This window comes from Carcharodon carcharias, chromosome 13 (assembly GCF_017639515.1).
Source record: "Carcharodon carcharias isolate sCarCar2 chromosome 13, sCarCar2.pri, whole genome shotgun sequence".
NCBI lineage: Eukaryota > Metazoa > Chordata > Chondrichthyes > Lamniformes > Lamnidae > Carcharodon > Carcharodon carcharias.
The window spans coordinates 106,380,300-106,399,905 of record NC_054479.1 but is presented as its reverse complement, the minus strand read 5'-3'; the positions used below and the strand labels follow the sequence as shown (position 1 = coordinate 106,399,905).

Here is a 19,606-nt window from a genome sequence, read left to right as displayed (position 1 = left end):
CTGAAACTGATAGCAACTTCTGGAGTCCATATCCTAGCAGTTAAATGCGGACATCCAGAAGTTGCTGTTAGCGATTCTATGCTTCTTCAGAAGGTACGCCATTGAGTCCGCCCCAGAATGCATTCAATTGGAAATCATTGAAGTGATGAGAACTTCCACTCTTGCACTTGGTCTCACTGTAAAAAAAAAAAATCCTTGGAAAAAATTACACCTTGTTGAATGAGACATAACTAGGTTTTCAGCAGTGTATTGAGTTCATAATTATTGCTAAACAACTCCATAGATTGACCCTGAAAGAGTTATTTTATATTTGTTGAATGTAAGATGTTTCTATTTTCTATTATAAGGAATTCCACACTTTTAATTTTTAAAAATATTTGGTTATGATATTTTGATTTCTACCTTAGTCCCATATGTATGTCCCAATCATTTATTTTGCTTTCTGTAAAATTTAAAATTACAAATGAAGGGATTCAGTGTTTTTTATATCCTGTCTATGAGAATGATTCAGTGTAATTGGCTGCTTACCCTGCTTGTTGACATTACTGCTGAGAGACACCTAGATCCAGTTCAAGCTCATGTCCACAAAGGGAAATCTGTACCACACAGATCACCAGATCTTTATGAGCTGCTTTCTTCAACGTTAGCGGCAAGTGCAGTTGCTTCGCCACTGACCATGTAATTCAGCCCAATGTCTTTGGCTTTCATTGACATTTTAAGGCTTTATGGGTCTTATTTTCTTTTAACTTTATAAAACCATTGAAAATGATTTGATGCATAACAGACTCTGGAAAAAGAAAGGACAGGATAAGTGCATGCTAAACTGAAGCTAATGATTGTCTTCACTCCCTTTAACAGGGTTCTTTGGAAAAAACTGTGTGGACATCTGCAGATTGAATCCATGTGAACACGTGTCTACCTGTGCCCATAATCCAAGCGCCTCACATGGTTACACTTGTAATTGTGGAGAAAACTACTATGGCCAATACTGTGAAAACAAGTAAGAATTAACAATAAGTTGACAGAGATAAAAGCAAAAAACTGCGGATGCTGGAAATCCAAAACAAAAACAGAAATAGAAATACCTGCTGAGTTTTTCCAGGTATTTCTGTTTCTGTTTTTGAATAAGTTGACAGACTTGATGATAGTTTTGGAATTATTTTCTAACCAAGTGACGCAATGATTTGATGGTGCCAGAGCACGTTTTCCTTTTCCTTTCACTTCATCTCATAGACAAATGTGACCAATGCAGACCAACCAAGCAATCAGGCATTTTTTGTGTAATTCTATACATTTTGGAAGATCTGGTTAACTTTGGCATTGCTGTCATTCAAAAGAAACTGGTTAAGTTTGTTTAGATTTGGGATTTAAGGTTGTATATACATACCTAAGTGATTACATGCATTGTGCAACACAGTGATTCCTGTGATTGTGGATGAGTCATCTTTGGTATGCTCTTTTAAGTATTCTTTTCATGTGATTTGGGCATCGCTGCCTTCGCCAGCATTTGTTGCCCATCCCTAATTGCTTTTGAGAAGGTGGCGGTGAGCCACCTTCTTGAACTGCTGCAGTCCATGTGGTAGAGGGACACCCACAGTGCTTTTAGGAAAGGAGTTCCAGGATTTTGACCCTGTGACAGTGAAGGATCGGCGATATGGTTCCATTTCAGGATGGTTTGCAGCTTGGAGGGGAACTTGCAGGTGGTTCCTATGATCTGCTGCCCTTGTTCTTCTAGGTGTTAGAGGTCACAGATTTGCAAGGTGCTGTTAAAGGAGCTTTGATGAGTTGCTACAATGCACCTTGCAGATAGTACACACTGCTGCCACTATGCATCGGTGGTAGAGGGAGTGGTTGTTAGAAGTGGTGGATGGGGTGCCATTCAAGCGGGCAGCATTGTCTTGGATGGTGCCGAGCTTCTTGAGTTTTGTTGGAGCTGCACTCATCCAGGCAAGTGGAGAGTATTCCAACAAACTCCTGACTTGTGCCTTGTAGATGGTGAACGGGTTTTGGAAAGTCAGGAGGCGAGCTACTTGCCACAGAATTCCCAGCCTCGGACCAGCTCTTGTAGCCACAGCATTTGTATGGATGGCCCAGTTCAGATTCTGGTCAGTGTTACAGTGCAATGTTGGTTTATGTTTGGTGTTCAACTAATCACCTTTGGAGGTGGCAGTGGATTGGAGAGTTTTATCATGGAGGCTCCCCTGTAGCTGGTGGCTTCCATCTGGAAGTTGAGTTGCACAGAGTCTGTTCTAAAGCAAATGATCTATGATCTGTGAAGTTGAAGGGCAAAATGATCCTTCCATTCTTTTCATTCATGCATTGTTTTTAAAAATTGCCATCTGCCTGAGTCTGCTAGCAATGTGAATTGGCTGAAATTAAATCTGAGGCGAGGAAGAGGTGGATTTAGCTTTCATTATTGAACAAAACCATGCTGAGATTTGGAGATGGACTGGGGTCGCTATCTTTCAAAGTAATTATCCGCCTTTTGGTTCAGAAAAAGAGGCATGGTTTCAAAAGTAGTGGCCACTGCCATATTAAAAGCATAATCTGCTTCTTCTTTCCAGAATTGACCTGCCGTGTCCAAGGGGAAGGTGGGGGAATCCCATCTGTGGTCCTTGTGACTGTGATACCAACAAGGGCTTTGACCCTGACTGTAATAAAACCACTGGAGAATGCAGGTGCAAGGTAAGGAAACACTGTCTGACCAGAGCTCTGTGTACCAAATCCCAATCATTAGGCTTTATTAATCTCTGAAGGGAATGCATTTTTAGAAAATAATTTGCAATTAATACAGACTTAACAGGCTTATTAAAACTGCTTAAATTTTCTTCTGTTTTCCCCATATTTGCATAAATTTTCATTGAAATAGTGTGTTGGCATAGTTCACCATGTTTCTGGTTCTCTGTGAATGCCACCATTTGTGAGTGATTTGTTGCAAAACACAACATTCTGCAATGATTTCCTATAAATTTCTACTTGATTTCCTGCTTGCATACGGTATTGGGATTTAGCATGAAATCTCTCGGAGACAGTCAAAATGATGTTTTTGGAGAAATAAATCACTTGCTCCAACTATGACATAACTTGTTCACATGGTTGAAATGTCAGCATCAAAATAGTTACCATGGTAAATTATAACAGTGAATTCATGGATGATGCCATACTGTGATGGAATATTTCCATAGATATAGACCTTGTTTTTAAACTCACCCATCCTTTCCCGACCATCAAAGTGCATAGAAACATAGAAACTAGGAGCAGGAGTAGGCCATTCATTATGATCATGGCTGATCATCTAACTCAATAGACCTGCTCCCGCTTTCTCCCCATATCCTTTGATCCCTTTCGCTCCAAGAGCTATATCTAATTCCTTGTTGAAAACATACAATGTTTTGGCTTCACTACTTTCTGTGGTGGTGAATCCCACAGGCTCACCGCTCTCTGGGTGAAGAAATTTCTCCTCCTCTCCGTCCTAAATGGTCTAACCCACATCCTCAGACTGTGACCCCTGGTTCTGGACTCCCCCACCATCAGGAACATTCTTCCTGCATCTACCCTGTCTGGTCCTGTTAGAATTTTATAGGTTTTTATGAGATCCCCCTCGTTCTTCTGAACTCCAGTGAATATAATCCTAACCGGCTCAATCTCTCCTCATATGTCAGTCCCGCCATCCCAAGAATCAGTCTGGTAAACCCTCGCTGCACTCCCGCTACAGCAAGAACATCCTTCCTCAGATAAGGAGACCAAAACTGCACACAATATTCCAGGTGTGGTCTCACCAAGGCCCTGCAAAATTGCAGCAAGACATCCCTGTTCCTATACTCGAATCCTTTGGCTATGAAGGCCAACAGACCATTTGCCTTCTTTACCACCTGCATGCTTACCTTCAGTGATTGGTGTACGAGAACATCCAGGTGTTGTTGCACATTCCCCTCTCTCAGTTTATAGCCATTCGGATAATAATCTGCCTTCCTGTTTTTGCCACCAAAGTGGATAACCTCACATTTATCCACATTATACTGCATCTGCCATGCATTTGCCCACTCACTCAGCTTGTCCAAATCACACTGAAGCATCTCTGCATCCTCCTCACAGCTCACCCTCCCACCCAGCTTTGTGTCATCTGCAAATTTGGAGACATTACACTTAGTTCCCTCATCTAAATCATTAATATATATTGTGAATAGGTGGGGTCCCAGCTCCGATCCCTGTAGTACCCCACTAGTCACTGCCTGCCATTTGGAAAAAGATCTGTTTATTCCTACTCTTTGTTTCCTGTCTGCCAACCAGTTTTCTATCCATTTCAATACACTACCCCCAATCCCATGCTTTAATTTTACATGCCAATCTCTTATGTGGGATTTTGTCAAAAGCCTTCTGAAAGTCAGTTTGTCAGTTTGAGCTCCTTCATTACACTGGGTAATCTATGACAGTAGAAACTTGATGCATAGCAATCATCTTCAGCAGAACTGTTCTAGAATGTATTTGAATATTAAAAATAAGGCATTTCTGAAGTTCTCTGACCTTCATACCTTCATAACAATCTCCTTGAAATGTAACTGTTTACCCCCTTTCTGAACACACTGAATAAACAAACCCCTTTCATTTGTTTATTGAATTCTGATTGTCCTGCCTGTAAAGACCAGCAAGTGCTACTGCCATTATTGTGTTTACAGTTCTCCTCCACAATCCCACTTACAAAAGCAAAAGCATTAATTCAAACTAATTGACCAAACTAGCTTTTCTCCACTTGTGAAATCCCATTCATCAGAACAGCGAATCTTCCTCGAATTCTACTGTACTGTCATTATGTTTTCAGCATAGCTGATTTATAATGATTCAGGCTTTTTGATATCAGGAGTACAACTCAGTGCCAAATATTACTGCTCATTTATAATCGGTGGGGAGCAACATCGGCTCACTGTGGGCCTGCTGTTGTCTTCAAACCCGTTTTGGCAACATTGATGTTGGTGCAAAGTCTGGATTGGAGCCTGGATTTGAATCTTCCTGCTCTCCTACCTCAGCAACAATCCGAGGAAACAAGGACACAACTGAGATGTTGGTGTATTGCTCTGTGCTGTGCTGTTAATTAGGAAGGGAGTACCAAGAATGCCATCCCCTGATCCCCTAACAGAAAATGTCCAAAGAAAAAGGTAGTTTTTGTTTTGTGTCAGTAGGATTCAGCACTTTTCCTTTAGGTGCTGCTCCATGTATCTGATTTTCCAGAGATAAATGACAAAATGGTTGTCAACGTGGCAACTGGGCGAAGGCAAATTTTAATATGATGAATAGCTCTCATTAATGCAATGGCCAAAGGGAAAAATAACAAGTCTGTACAAAACACAATTTGTGACAGATTGATGGTGCAAAAAACAGTAGCAACAGGGAGGAGTAGAATGGAATTCACTGGTCTCTATATTATTCCCACACCACCACTCCCTGCCCCCGCCCCGCCACCCTCAACAGGCAGATGGGGAGCTTGGTGGTGGCAGTTAAACCCTAACACAAAGGAAAGCTGTCCTCAGACACAGTGGGACACAGTGCAAGGAATTTGGTAACAAAAAGGAGATGGTAGCTGTAGGCTTTGAAAAATAAGTGCTTTTTATACTACACATTTTGGGCCATGAGGAGCAGGAATGTTTCCACAGACTCCTCAGGGAAGCCTTTGGCCTGCCTTCTGCAGGTTGGGACCTCTGTCCCCACATTCTGACATCCCCAAAGCCATATCCCCCACTCCTTCACCACAAGCCCTGATCTGCATCCTGCCCTGTGATCATGATAGCCAGGGACCATCCCCAGGAATCTCAGGCTTGCAAGTTTTCCTACCTGGCAACTAGCCAGCTGTCAATTTGCTGGCTGACAGACAGGAAGCAGAACAAAACAATTATATTGCTGAAAAAAGAGACATGTCTAAGCTTTTTGCCTTGCACTCATCAGGACATTCACAAGAATACCAGTGTAAGGGAGAAAACAACAATTTATACAGTATATGAAGAGAGTGCTGATTGGTTGGCAAGTGACGTTGCTGTGGAGAGTGCACCACTGGTGACTGACAGTTAACTATCAAGCATTGTTTGAAATTTAAACCAGGCAGCTTGACCTTGATTGTTCAAGGCATTGCCCCGAGGAATGAGTCAAGCAAATGGCTGTCACTTATTTTGTTTAGTTGAAACAGGCTCAATGTTCTGCATGCAAAGAACAGGGCCCTTTGTATTAATATATGAAACTTCCAGTACATGCAAATGCACCTCATTGCGAACCTGACTGATAATCTTAAATTGGTTGTCATTATAATTCTTAGCACATTGAGGAATATTTAGCAAATGTTGTCCAATCGCAGAATCACATCTAATGCCAGACACTGTGCTTTGAGTTTTGCATGCACGGGCTGGTTGGGTACGGTCTGTATCCTGCCCATTACGAACAGCGGCTGGGACATGATACAATCCACCAGTCTTTGGGACTTACGGCCTACATACCTGATAAGTACCTGATGAATGCAAGACGAAAAACTTAACCATATCTCTTTTTTCAGCAACACTCAAATTCTGTACTACCAAAAAACAATTATAATGAGGTCCAGCCATTAAATTTGGCCATGTCCCTGTCATTGCCAGGTTTCCCATACCCCACACCCTTCTTGCTTCCCGGTAAATAACCGGGCCACTGTCTCATCAAACTTCAGAATTCTTCCTTCTTACTCCTGTAAGCTGATTAGATATAATCCCATTATGATTCTTGCCCTGTATTCAACTTCTTTCAGGCTAATGTAAGTACATGTACAAAACTTGTTTAACCATGTTCTTATTAAAATCTGGCTGGCAGAATAGCGTTTGTTATTCACTTTGGAGCTAAACTGTGAAACACCCTGTTACAAGCCCTCTGGGTTTTATTCCTGTCTGAGCTTTACAAAATAATGTCAGGCAGGGCACTGTCTCCCACATATGTAAAATATTAAATCGAGCTGACTTTTCCTTTGCAGGACAATTATTACCAGCCCCAGGATAGCGACACATGCTACCCATGTGATTGCTTTCCAACGGGTTCTCAATCCCGCACCTGTGATGTGGAAACAGGTCAGTGTTCCTGTAAATCTGGTGTGATTGGACAACACTGCAACCGCTGTGACAACCCTTTTGCTGAAATCACAAGTAGTGGATGTGAAGGTACGTTAGATACTGGGCTTATGGAAATAACAAAAGAATTAGTAAAAAAAATGCCTTCCTTAGAGAGGTTTCATATTTAAATGGATTATATAAAAATATGGTTTGCATATTTTTCAAAACATGTTTTCCGGTAGTTAATATCCAAATAAACTAAAACAATTTCAAATTTGTATAGAAGCAAAATACTGCGGATGCTGGAGATCTGAAATAAAAACAGAAAGTCCTGGAAAAACTCAGCTGGTCTGGCAGCATCTGTGGAGAGAGAAATAGTTAACATTTCAAGCCCAATATGACTCTTCATCAGAATCAAATTTCTATGTTGGTACTTGTGCTATTGTGCTGTGGCATTAATGGGCAATACATGATGTATATATGTGTCACGTATATCCAAAGGTTAAGTTTTTTATTCCCATGACTATAAAGCCATTCTGAGCTAACTGTTATCTGACTTGTTTCAGTGAAATATAATGTGTGCCCAAAAGCCTTTGAAGCAGGCATTTGGTGGCCAAGAACAAAATATGGACGACCAGCAGCCATGCCATGCCCCAAAGGATCAATTGGTGAGTCATGGTAAAAACATTGCCCCTAATCTTCCATTGTGATGTTGCACAGTGTTGGAGTGGAGGGATCCTCTACATATAGATCTAAATAATGCGATAAGCAATATTGCTTGGAGTAGTCTTTTCTCATCCCTACTTGCATGTGTTACAGTTGTTGGATTGTATATATATTTCTTAATCCCTGAAAGAGATCAGACCCCTGTTATTGGAGCTTCATGTTGGTTTTTATTGATCTTTTAAAATTGGGATTCTCACAAGGGTGTATAAAAATTACAATAGCTGCAATGCCTGGTTTTTTCCTGTCATGTTGATGCCACTGGTAATTTGATCCATCACAACAATCAACAACCATTTGCATTTATATAGTACCTTTAATGTACAAAAATAACCCTTTGAAACTCCATATACATGTCAGCTGCACTACCTTCTTTAATCCTCTCCCTTACTTCATCAAATAATTTAGATAAGTTTGTTAAACATGATTTGTTTGCAAATCCATGCTGGCTGTAGTTTATTAACCTATACTCATGTTACAATTGATTTTTCTCTTAGTTCCCCCACCATCAATGTTAGGCTGACTAGCCATTGGTTACTTTGTTATATCTGTCCCCTCTTTTGAACAGTGGCTATTCAAACCTATTTGTAGATATAATGATTAATGATGTTGCAGAGTGGCATAATTCCACTCATTGAGCCTTCTGTGCGGTTTGACGGTGCTGATCATTTCCACATCAGAAATGCACCAACCTGAAATTTCCACTCAACAAATTCAATGCTAGGTTATAAAGAGCAGTTTCGTATCTTGTAGTGTAAGTATTTCCCACTGGAGAGGTGAAGAATCCTACCCTTTTGATTAGGGGTTTACGACAGTGATGACAGATTGTCAACAATGATGTATGGCCAAGGGGGTGGGAGAGGAAGGACTAGGATTGACTGGGAGAGGAAGAGGTGTCGGTGGGGTGAGGTTGGGAGGGGAAATGAAGGTGTCAGGGAGGTGCAGTTGGGGGAGGGGGAATGAAGGTGTTGGGGGAGGTAAGACATTTGGGTTACCAAAACTCATTCCTTAGTATACTTATGGCATCTAATTTTCCACGCACAACTCATTGATTTTTGTCTTCATTAGTTTGAGATTATTCGTGTTCAGTGTAGAACTTTTCCTGAAATTGGTTCAAAGCATGCTTTCCCTGGCATGTCTTCTGGTCCTACTTTCTTAGCTTACTTTGAATTTTCCACGGATTGATTGATCCTTGTGAGACTGCATTTCCCTTCCGCTATTTACTTCTGCACAGGCAGTGATGCTAGAATAGTGACATGGAACTTAATTCATTGAGCACACTACAAATTTGGTGGTCCAAAGGTATGTAAAGACTATCCAATAATAGCTGAAATGAGTGGCAATACAGTCACTCTGGAAATTTGTGTACAAGACACCATCCCACAACTTTTATGAGTCACCATCAGTTAAAGCACAAGATTTGAGTTGGGCTCTCTAGAGATGGAGAGTTCTGAATAATAGATAACCATCATGACTATTATTAATTTATCATGATTAGTATTAATTGGGAAAATACCTGAAATTTTAATTGATTCTTTTGTTTTGATTTCAACCACAGAAAGTTAGAAGTTCTATGTAAGCTTGATGAATAAGTTAATGAAACAGTTAGAGCCATTAAAATCTAGAACTCTCTTTGAATGTTTGTCAGCAATAAGAGGGAGTGAGGATAGGCTGAAAGACTAAGTGGATCGCTCCTTCAGAAAGCTGTCACAGAAGTGAATGGCCAAATGTTATCATCCTATATTGTATAGTATTGTATTTTCCAAATTAATACAATTTCAGCCATTTATTCAAGGACACTCAAGCTTGACACATGTATTACTAGTTTATACAGTACAATACCAGGAACAGTACAGCATAATAAAAAATAAACTGGGACATTAGGGAAGAGATTAAGCAAAACACTGTATTCTTATGGCTACTGTGTCCCAAAAGCATTCATTTTAATTACTTACATAATACTATAATTCTAAGTGTTTGAATTCACAGAGCAGCTGCCAGGAGCTGTTATTACGTGATCTCTCTGGGGCCACTGAAATTAATGATTTCCAGCGCTTTTACATTTGACTTGCAAATGGCCGCTTTCAATCTGTACTTGTGCCAGTCAGTAGCACCAGCGCAATATAAAATCAGTCAAACAGTTCTGAAAATGTGTTCATTTACAACTTCATGGAAGTACGATCTCACCAAAGTTGAGCATTCTTTGATGCACAGTGAAGGGCCAATAAGCCAAGTGCACCATAGTTGAGTGTGAGTTTCACAGACCCTTCCTGAAAATGAAAGAATGTCTGGAGCTCCCTGTCACGGTGAAATCTCCTGTTTAAACAATGGCAGTTGGCTCTAAGTAGCAAATTAAGGGCACCTTTAAAACCTTTATTTGAATTCTGGAACAATGTGCACTACAGCCAACTATTGAAGTTAATTCATACACATCATTTTCATGTGTGCAATCATTGTTGTACACGGGATTGTTAATGTCCTTCTCCAACCCTCATCCTCTACTTATCCTTCTTTCTTGCTAACTCATTCTCTCTCTCTACTTTAGTCTAACATAATTATTCTCTGAGCCAGCGGCATTGCAGTAAATTAAAAGTTGCATTACAGAACAAAAGATTGCTTTGACTGTAACTTACGAGGTTGTCTAGTTGTCACCCTGTAGGTGGTTGAACATACTGAATTTAATTAATGAAATGAGTAGTGACTCTGGTAATTGGATCTTCACTTTTCTTTATGCAGGAACTGCAATCCGTCACTGCAATGAAGAGAAAGGCTGGCTCCCTCCAGATCTTTTCAACTGTACCACAGTCACCTTCATTCAGCTCAAGTCTGTTGTAAGTCCCATTATTGTACAAGCCATTAGCACAAAAACAAAATACTACAGATGCTGGAAACCTGAAATGAAAATAGAAAATGCTGAAAATACTCAGCTTGTCTGGCAGCATCTGTGGAGAGAGAAACAGAGTTAACATTTCCAGTCAATGAACAAACAGGATTGCCAAAAAGGAATCTAGTTATATGCTGTTCAGCTGTTATCCCTTTCTCAGGGCCAAGAGTGAAGCAAAGTCTATGAAATATTAATAAGTGTGGTCTCATAAACACCAAGAGCTGCACTGTGTTTGTGTTGATCTGCAGAAACAAACAGATCAGCACTCTAATCTTTTGCTGCAGATTCAAGTTTTTGAATATTTTTCCACTATGTTTTTATTTTTAAGTTCATATCACTTGCTGAGATGGCAGCAACCAACCCCCACATCCCAGCCTGTATCTATCTGTAGCCAGTCACTGCACGTATGTACTTGCTCAAGTTTTCAAACTTCCCGCCCCTCAGAATGAGGAAGTGTCCATTCTGAGCTTTTACAGAATTGATCAGGACAGACATGGAGATCACCATGTGGAGAATCATTACCCCTCAGGCCCAAGGTATTGCTTCCAAGTCAGGAGGTTGTGGGTTGAAGCCCCATATCAGAACCTAAGCCCATGTTCTCGCCCGGCAGTGCTGCACTGTCAGCAGTGCCATCCTCCCAGGTGAGACATTATACCGAAGTCCCATCAACCATGGGTGTATGAGGTTCAGTGGCTTTATAGGAAGAAAGCAAGGGGAATCCTCAAAATGTCTGTCAATATTCCTCAACCAAAGTACAAATTAACTGGTTGGACTGTTTGAGGGACCATTTTGTGTGCAATTTAGTTGCTAAATTACAACAATGACTACCCTGCAAAAAATGCTTTATAGGCTGTGAAGTGCTCTCGATTATCCTGTGATTGTGCAAGATGTTATATAAATGTAATTCATCCTTTTTTTTTATATTACCACTTTGTGATAACTAGGCATGGTACATCATGCTATGCCACTCTGAAGTGTATGGTATTCTATTTGCATGTCTCGATGCATAAAGCTAACTGATACTTGGAAAGTAGAATTTAAGAGGAAAATCTGATAACAGGCTTGGAAAACTTTTTTCTGGTTGCCATGGTCAATGGCACCATTGTGGAATGGGCAACTGGGGTACACTCTCAGAGTGAATCACTCTCACTGGATCTTTGCCCTTTGTAGGCAGCGTGCCATCTTCTGGCCAGCCTTTTGGTCCAATCTATGGTGATGTCATCCAAATGTTATAAAGGAATCAATGGAAATAATGTGGAAATTAACACAAATGTGCCCTGGTACACCTTGATGCTTTCTTGAGAGCAAGACAGTTGTGGAGTGTTCCTCTATTTTGTGGCACAATTTGTTGGGGGGCATCAATATGCTGACCCTATTAATGTAGAGCAAGGGTGAAAATTCCATTTACACTCATAATGCAAATTGGAGCTCATTATTTATCCACGTCAGTGAGGCTCAGATCTTACATTCCTTTGTTGCAGAAATTTACAGAATTGTTTTATGTTTTACAAACAGATGGAAAAACTGTATCGCAATGAAACCAAGATGGATACACACAATTCGAAGAAAATTGCCAACATGTTGCAGAATGCCACAAAACACACACCAACATATTATGGGAATGACATCAAGATTGCTTATGAGCTGATAAAGAGGATTCTTCAGTATGAGGGAAACCAGCAGGACTTTGAACTGGCAGCAACTCAAGATGTTGAGTTCAATGAGGTGTGGTATCTCGTGTTACTTAGTTTATTTTTATTTAACCAATTAAAAATGCTGATCTCTTTTTGGGCTCTTTCCTGTGAAACATTGTCCTGTCTGTGAAGTGTTGTTCAAACAGTTAAAGAAAGAAAAAAAACACTTGCTACACTTTATGTAGTGCCTTTCATGACCACCAGACATCCCAAAGTGCTTTACAGTCAATTAAGTACTTTTGAAGTGTAGTCACTTGTAATGTGGGAAACACAACAGCCAATTTGCACACATCAAACTCCCACAAACAACAATGTGATAATGACCAGATAATCTGTTATTAAGAGATAATATTGACTGGGCCCCTAGGGATAACTCCCCTGCTCTTCTTCAAAAATAATGTCATGGGATCTTTTATGTCACCTGAGAGGGCACTCTGTTTAATGTCTCAACTGAAAGATGGCACCTCTGACATCGCAGTACTCCTTTTGTGTTTCACTGGAATGCCAGCCTTGATTTTTGTGCTCAATACCTGAAGTAGAACTTGAACCCATGACCTTCTGACTCAGAGGCAAGAGTGGTGCTCTCTCTGTCATAGCTGACATAATAGAGAGGACACTCGGAGTTACTCCCCATAAACTTCTATTTCAAAACCTTCTGTACCATAACATAATCTTTCCAACACTTCCCCCACCCTTACCTCCAACAACCTTCAGACTGGAATCTATGTTCTTTTGTGTAATTTTGAATGCGCTGATTAGAGGGATGTTTGTGGTGCAGGAATAATGTAATGATTTCTAAAGTGCCAGCGATCATAGAATTTTGTATCCAATGTGTTAAACTTAAAATCAACTCTGAAACTATCTTCTTTATACTGTCTCCTCCCTGAACTGAGTTCCACCTCTCTCCTCACCTTTGTCACTTAACTGCAGTTTGTAACTGTTACATGCCATTAAGTTGGAAGAGGCCAAGTTGAATGGAGCAACTCCTGTTCCTTTTATTATTTGAACAAATGGGTTAGAGTGAGGATAGCAGTATCATGTGATAAATAAAACAGGAAGCTATTTTATGGTAAAATATTCTGTTGGTGACAGAGCGTGGGTATACAGCTAAAGTGGGTGTGTGCTATTGCAGGGCCGGTCTGTACAATTTCTCCACTGCGAACAGAGCCACTGACCAATACCTGGGAAAGTAATCAACTGCTACAACCACCCATTCGCCCACCCTTTCATAGTCAATACAGATAGGTACCTTAACCTCTCTAAATACGGTATATTAACGACAGCCATGTGCTGTGATTCTGAATAAAGTTCTTGGTTGAAAGCAGTGGAGCACAGTAGTAGATTGCAAAGATCAGATATCTACTTTTGACTAGCTAATTGTATTAAAGCCCAAAGGTTTAGGAACGTCAGGCTGAAACCTAATTAGCCCTTATGTAACCGAGCTAGTAATATGTTCAGCCATCAGGAAAGAAGTCTGCTTGAGGTCATAGCCACTGTTTGTTTAACACACACACACTCACATGCACTCATGCTGTCAAAAAAATTGTCTGTTTTCACTAGTTGCAGAAAGGCAGGTGTTTCAAATAGTTCAGTTTTGGATCAGGATTTCCTTCCATTGCATTAGTTGAAGTTTGACTGTTGGCTGTAATTTCACATTCTGCAGTTGAGTAGTATACATTCAGGTCAAAGGCATTGGAAGGAATGTCAGAATATTCTTTCATTAACACTATCATGTGAACATATAAATGCATGAAATTTGGGCTTTTGGTGGAAGCCACTGACCACAACCCTTGATACCAGAATTAATTGTCTTAAAATGCTGTCTGACTATTTCCTCATTAGCTCCAATGGAGAACTCTTTTGCTATGTTTACCCAAGGGGCGCTTCCAGCTGGAGCTGCTGCCTTTAACAGAGCTGGAATTTGTTGCAACTGATACTCGCTGTGCTCTGGGTTAAAGGTCATGTTGGACACTGTCACTTCTTTGTATCTTTAAAACGTAGTAAACTTACACAACAGCGAAAATGTGATCTGATGTTTGGGACACCAAGTGTGAAATGTGACCTCATCTACTCTGCCCAACTACAGCTTTCTATAAATTTGTGTTCCAAGTAAAATGTTGTGTGATGCTTTCTGACGTGGTGCTATAAAGTTTAAGCTGTAGTGGTATGTGATTGTAATAGGAGAATGTGATACTGGCTTGTCCTTTGTGTCGATAACTAGTTACTGTATACATTGGCATTCCTGAGAGGTTCCAGGAGCTAATCTTTCTAGCTGTGCTCTTGTTACTGCTGATATTGCCCTATAATGAGTAAAATGCTGGTTAGCCATATCGCTGGAGCTCAGCATACTGATGTGGTTAAGTATGGTTTGTGCCTTGACTTACTTACACAGGGCATGTTCCAATTTAATCTTGTAGCCTAAGGAGGACATTCTGCAGGAGCAGAAATTGGAAGAATGGGAATGTGCTGGGCTGCTTTGGGACACCTTTGTGTGACTGGTTAGAGAGCCTAGCTGAGATTTGGGAGCAGATGACCAGTCTATCCTATAACACAGGCTGGCTGTCTGTGCCGTTAAGGTTACGGAAAAAAGAGGATAATATCTTTTCCAAATGTCTCAAAGTAAAGAAGTTGTGTTCTTGAACCTTGAACAAGTTGGATTCCTTCTGTTAGATGATACTCAATGCTCTCCAAAGGATGCAAATCCCTCACTGAGTAGACAGAAAGCAATAGATTTCTGGATACTAATGACATCAAGGGACATGGGCCTAGCGTGGAAAAGTGGCGTTGAGATAGATGATGAGACATGATCTAATTGAATGGCGGAGCAGGCTTGATAGGCCGTATGGCCTGCTCCTATGTTCCTATGAGTAGCAACATTTTTCTGCCCACTATGTGAATGTATCCATTGGTGCCTAATACAGAATGACCTGCAGACTAAGCTGCCACAGTTACACGTACATGCAGTGGCAAAGCGTTAGCATTTTTGAACAGAGCGTATAATTTGTTGTTAAATCAAATGCCAGTATTTTAAGTTTTCATTCTTATCATTGTGTCATTAAAAAAAATTCTTCTTTTGAATCATCCTGAAGTTAGCACTTGATGTTGCTCCCTGTATAAAGGATGTGAATTAAAAACCCAGCTACACTTGATTGATGAAGACATGGCACAAAGACCTATCTGCCTACATTTATACTTCAGTTTTGTCAACAGTCGTTTCTTATCTACAATTGCAGTATGATTTAAAACTGGTTATGTAGAACCAGGGAATAAGATTAGGACCACCTTGTGCTTGTATGACTATAGCTTAGATTTTGTTTTCTATCTAAAGTAATGTTCCCAGCAAGCTAAAGTAACGATATAGGGACTTTAGCATTCACAAACGGAGTATCATTTACAGCATAACTAACCATGGACTGAAACCTTCAGCCCCAGAGAGGATATTAATAGGTGACTTTGGCCACAATTCTTAAAAAAGCTTAAAAGATTATCTGTAAATAATACAGCACCATAGAGAGTAATATTCTCGTTCAACGGTAATTGGAATGGAGGTTAGAAAAAGCTACAAAATCTCCTTTTGTCTGGCATCTATCCCAAACAGAAAGGTGGCCTATTGGTCGCATAAAAATGAGGAATTTATAATTCTTACCTCTGGCACAAACTCAACTGGAAGGCATTTTACAAGTTTAAGTATTTGCCATGGTTTTTGTTTCAGAATATTATCAAAGCTGCTAGCGCTATTTTGGACCCTCAGAACAAGGAGCACTGGGAACATATCCAGCGCACAGAAGGAGGCACCGCACATCTGATGAAACACTACGAGGAATACGCGCACACCATAGCACAAAACCTGAGGAAAACCTACCTTCGACCCTTCACTATTGTAACTCCGAATCTGAGTAAGTAATAGAGACAATTTCATGTGTATTGTAATTGGGTAAGAATGATAGCCCCTTTCTGGAAAAACGGATTTTGCGGGGCGATGCTGTCATTGTCAGTGTTCACCATCATTACCCTTCTGAAACTGACCCCAACCTCAGGATGTTGGGTGCATGTAGATTAGCGCAGAAATCCTGGCATTGCAGCCTGTCACTCAGTGCTTCGGCAGAGGCTGCGCTGTGGCCCTCACTCTACCCGAGAGCTGGAAATCCTAAAATCAATGAGAACTTCAACATTTCCCACTCCCACGTCACTGTTATTAACCCTATAAAAAGTTACACCTTGTTCATCAATCAGGCATAGCTGGGGTTTTAATGGTGATGTAATAAAATTTGATGAACAACAGAACTGACCCTGTTATATTTGTAGAGTGCTGTTAAATGATTAATTAATAAATATTTTAAGCTAAATTTTTAAAATAAATTTTAAAGTGTTTTCACACAATACTTTAGCTTCTGACTTTGCCACATATGTATGTCCCAATCTTTAAATTGCTCTCTATCAAAATTTGAAAAAGTCATTTTATTTCACTGCTTATTGTTTCCTATTTGGGTGTCTGAAGACCCTTTAATGTAATTGATTGCTTAGGCAGCCTGAGATATTACTCCAGCTCTACGCTGGGAAATCCCCAGTGAAGGGTACTACAACCATTTGTAGTTCAGTGCACAGTAATAGAGGTGAAAGTCATGATCGATCTCTCAGCGAGAATTACTTTGAGGTCCGTGATGAGCACCCCTGCTTCGTCACTGACCTCAAGCTCTGGTCCAATGTTTTTATGAGTTAGTATACTTAAAATCATGGTCAGTGGATATACTGTAGTGCAGTCTATTAATATTTCAACATGTGCCAATAAGAGCCACCATGTCTCCAGCATTGTGAGTGCAAGACTGAAATGCATAATCTGTCAGACTCCATTTCAACAGCTTGGCCATTAGTGCCCCACCAGTTCCCCATCAGAGTGTTAATGGAACCGGCATGAATGCAAAATTAATATTGTTGCCTTTCACATTATAGACTTAACTAATCCTGCCTTAATGGATGGATTATTGTTTCTTTATTGATTTATTTATGGAGCCTCATTCAGCCTCAGCCACATGCATGAGCGAGCAGCATAGTCCTGTCCAGCACCAGTGTTGGTGACTCCTCCCACAGCTCCACCTACTGTACCAGCCAGTTCAGTTCAAGTGCATTGTAGATATTTAGTATTTAACACTGGCCTTAAGTGGCTGTGCAAAGTTGTGAACCAACGAAGCAAAAACTCCTCCAACAATCTTTGTGCCATTCAGGAATCTGGATGAAGTCACCTATTAATTATGTAATAGAAAATTACATTCATAAAAGTATTATATATTTTAAGTGCACAACCCACAAAGGTCAAAGCAACATTTTCCCATGTATCTGGGCTTTATGTGTGTCTTTCTTTTACCTCAAGTCATTGCAGTTGAACTCTTTGAGATGGCGAACTTTCCAGGTGCCAGCATGCCACAATTAGAGAAAATCCGTGAAAAAATTCCCAGAGATCTTGAATCCAGTGTGTTCTTTCCAGATGCTCTCCTCAAAGCTGGAGGTAACAAAGGTACATCACACCTATTTTTATTATTTCTTGCATTGATTTTATTCAAATGTGATTGTAGTTTGTGTATTCTAAGCTTCGCCATGAGTCACATTTGATCCATCATCCATGCTGAGTTAGTTGGTCTTGACTTGAATGGTTCCGAAATTCAAGTGCTTGTATGGAGGAAGAAAAAACATCAGCTGATGCTCCCAACCCTGATTGCTATCCAGCGGAACTGAAATATGTATGCCTGTTTGCATGTGCACACATGCCTGCAATTGGATGAGGACAAGATCAAATTCAACTGTGCTGCTTTCATGGTTGGATTGCCTGCCAACATCCAGGGGTGAAAGTGGGAAATGGCATGAAAAAAATATTATTCTCTTACCCATCAAAAGTCCCATATCATTGAAGTCATTTGACATGGGTTTATTTAGCTTACCGAACTTCATCAATGAAGAAAATGCTCTTAAATGTTTCAGAATTTGTGTAAATTCAGAATGTTGAAGTTTAGTTGAGTACTATTATAACAGATAATTTGTTTTGCTTTTTAATTGAACTGTTCATGGGGCAAATAAAATTGTTGCCTTTGAAGGCAAGTGTTCAGTGTAAGTATTATATCAGCTTCACAGTCGTTTAATGTCAACTGACTTCAATGTTATGGGACTTTTGCCATTAATGAAACAAAACGAAGGAGATTCTTTATATAATCCTTTCTCAGATGCATAGCTGCTTTCTTACAGTGGTGCGGTCATGTGCAATTATATTATTCTTGTGATGTACAGTGTTACCACAATTATTTAAGAGTCAGCTCATTCATATCCTTATTAAACATCCTGGCAAATAAAACCCGCAGCCACCACATACTTTGTTTAAAAAAAATACAAGTTCATACTGATTTTGTGCAGCTAAGTCATACAGAGCAGGAAATTTTAAAGTTTAGTCTCTGGTCTCTGCTGACTTAGCTGATCTCATCTAGATCAGTTGTACGGATGCTACATTTGGCCTCAGCATTTTTGGGTCAGGGCAGGGAAAATGAACTGAACTTTTTGCTTGTGGTCATTATCCAGCAATACCTACATAAGTTGCACATGTGTCAATTTTAGGGCGACAACAGGTTTATGTTCAGTGATCCCCCTAAGCTGCGTGTGTGTGCGGCCATGCAGAATTGTGAAGGTATCGCACAGGCTGCTTACAAGCTGTACCCTTTAAGATAGAGCACTCACACAACTGTGCAAAAATATTTATAAATATCACGAGTTGAAGGAAACCAACCGCACAAAGAAAATTTAGAAGGACCATTGGTCTGACTTGGCTGTGATAATCCTTATGGTCAAAAGGCTGCCAGCACTTAACTGACTGGGCTGACATGAAGAATGCCACTTGGCTGCTGACTTGGTCGCAGGCCTGAACGGATATGGCAGATAACTGTTTTAGCCACTCAATACCGGATCTGGCTGGATCTCATAAAGCACTATTGAGTCCTGATCACCTCTGCCAAATGTGCTCTTTATCCTCTCAGAATGCAAAGGTAACCTCCAGGTTCTTTTCTCGATTGCAAACCATGTTTTTAAACCCCTTTCCCCTGCCTCCTTCACTCTCACCTTCAACAAGTGGAAGGAGTTCATGGGTCAGGGGTTTTAGGAAAGCAGGGCTTCCCATCCGAAGAGTTAGCAGGGGATGCATCCTTGCCAATACTGGCTTTCCCCTCAGCCATTTAATGCTCCAGTTAGCTGGAAGTGGAAGTTCTGCCCCT

General features: G+C 40.4%; 1 protein-coding gene across 12 annotated transcripts in view; it reads left to right on the top strand.

The window, feature by feature from the left end:
- Positions 1-19,606, top strand: part of celsr1a (cadherin EGF LAG seven-pass G-type receptor 1a) — a 360,335-nt gene that overhangs the window by 294,252 nt on the left and 46,477 nt on the right. For all 12 annotated transcript variants that reach the window (XM_041202840.1, XM_041202839.1, XM_041202836.1 and 9 more), the window contains 8 exons: positions 859-1,000; positions 2,565-2,685; positions 6,983-7,166; positions 7,625-7,726; positions 10,518-10,612; positions 12,181-12,390; positions 16,072-16,255; positions 17,728-17,871. In XM_041202840.1, coding sequence (XP_041058774.1) covers positions 859-1,000; positions 2,565-2,685; positions 6,983-7,166; positions 7,625-7,726; positions 10,518-10,612; positions 12,181-12,390; positions 16,072-16,255; positions 17,728-17,871 — 1,182 coding nt within the window. The remainder of the gene's footprint in view (positions 1-858; positions 1,001-2,564; positions 2,686-6,982; positions 7,167-7,624; positions 7,727-10,517; positions 10,613-12,180; positions 12,391-16,071; positions 16,256-17,727; positions 17,872-19,606) is intronic.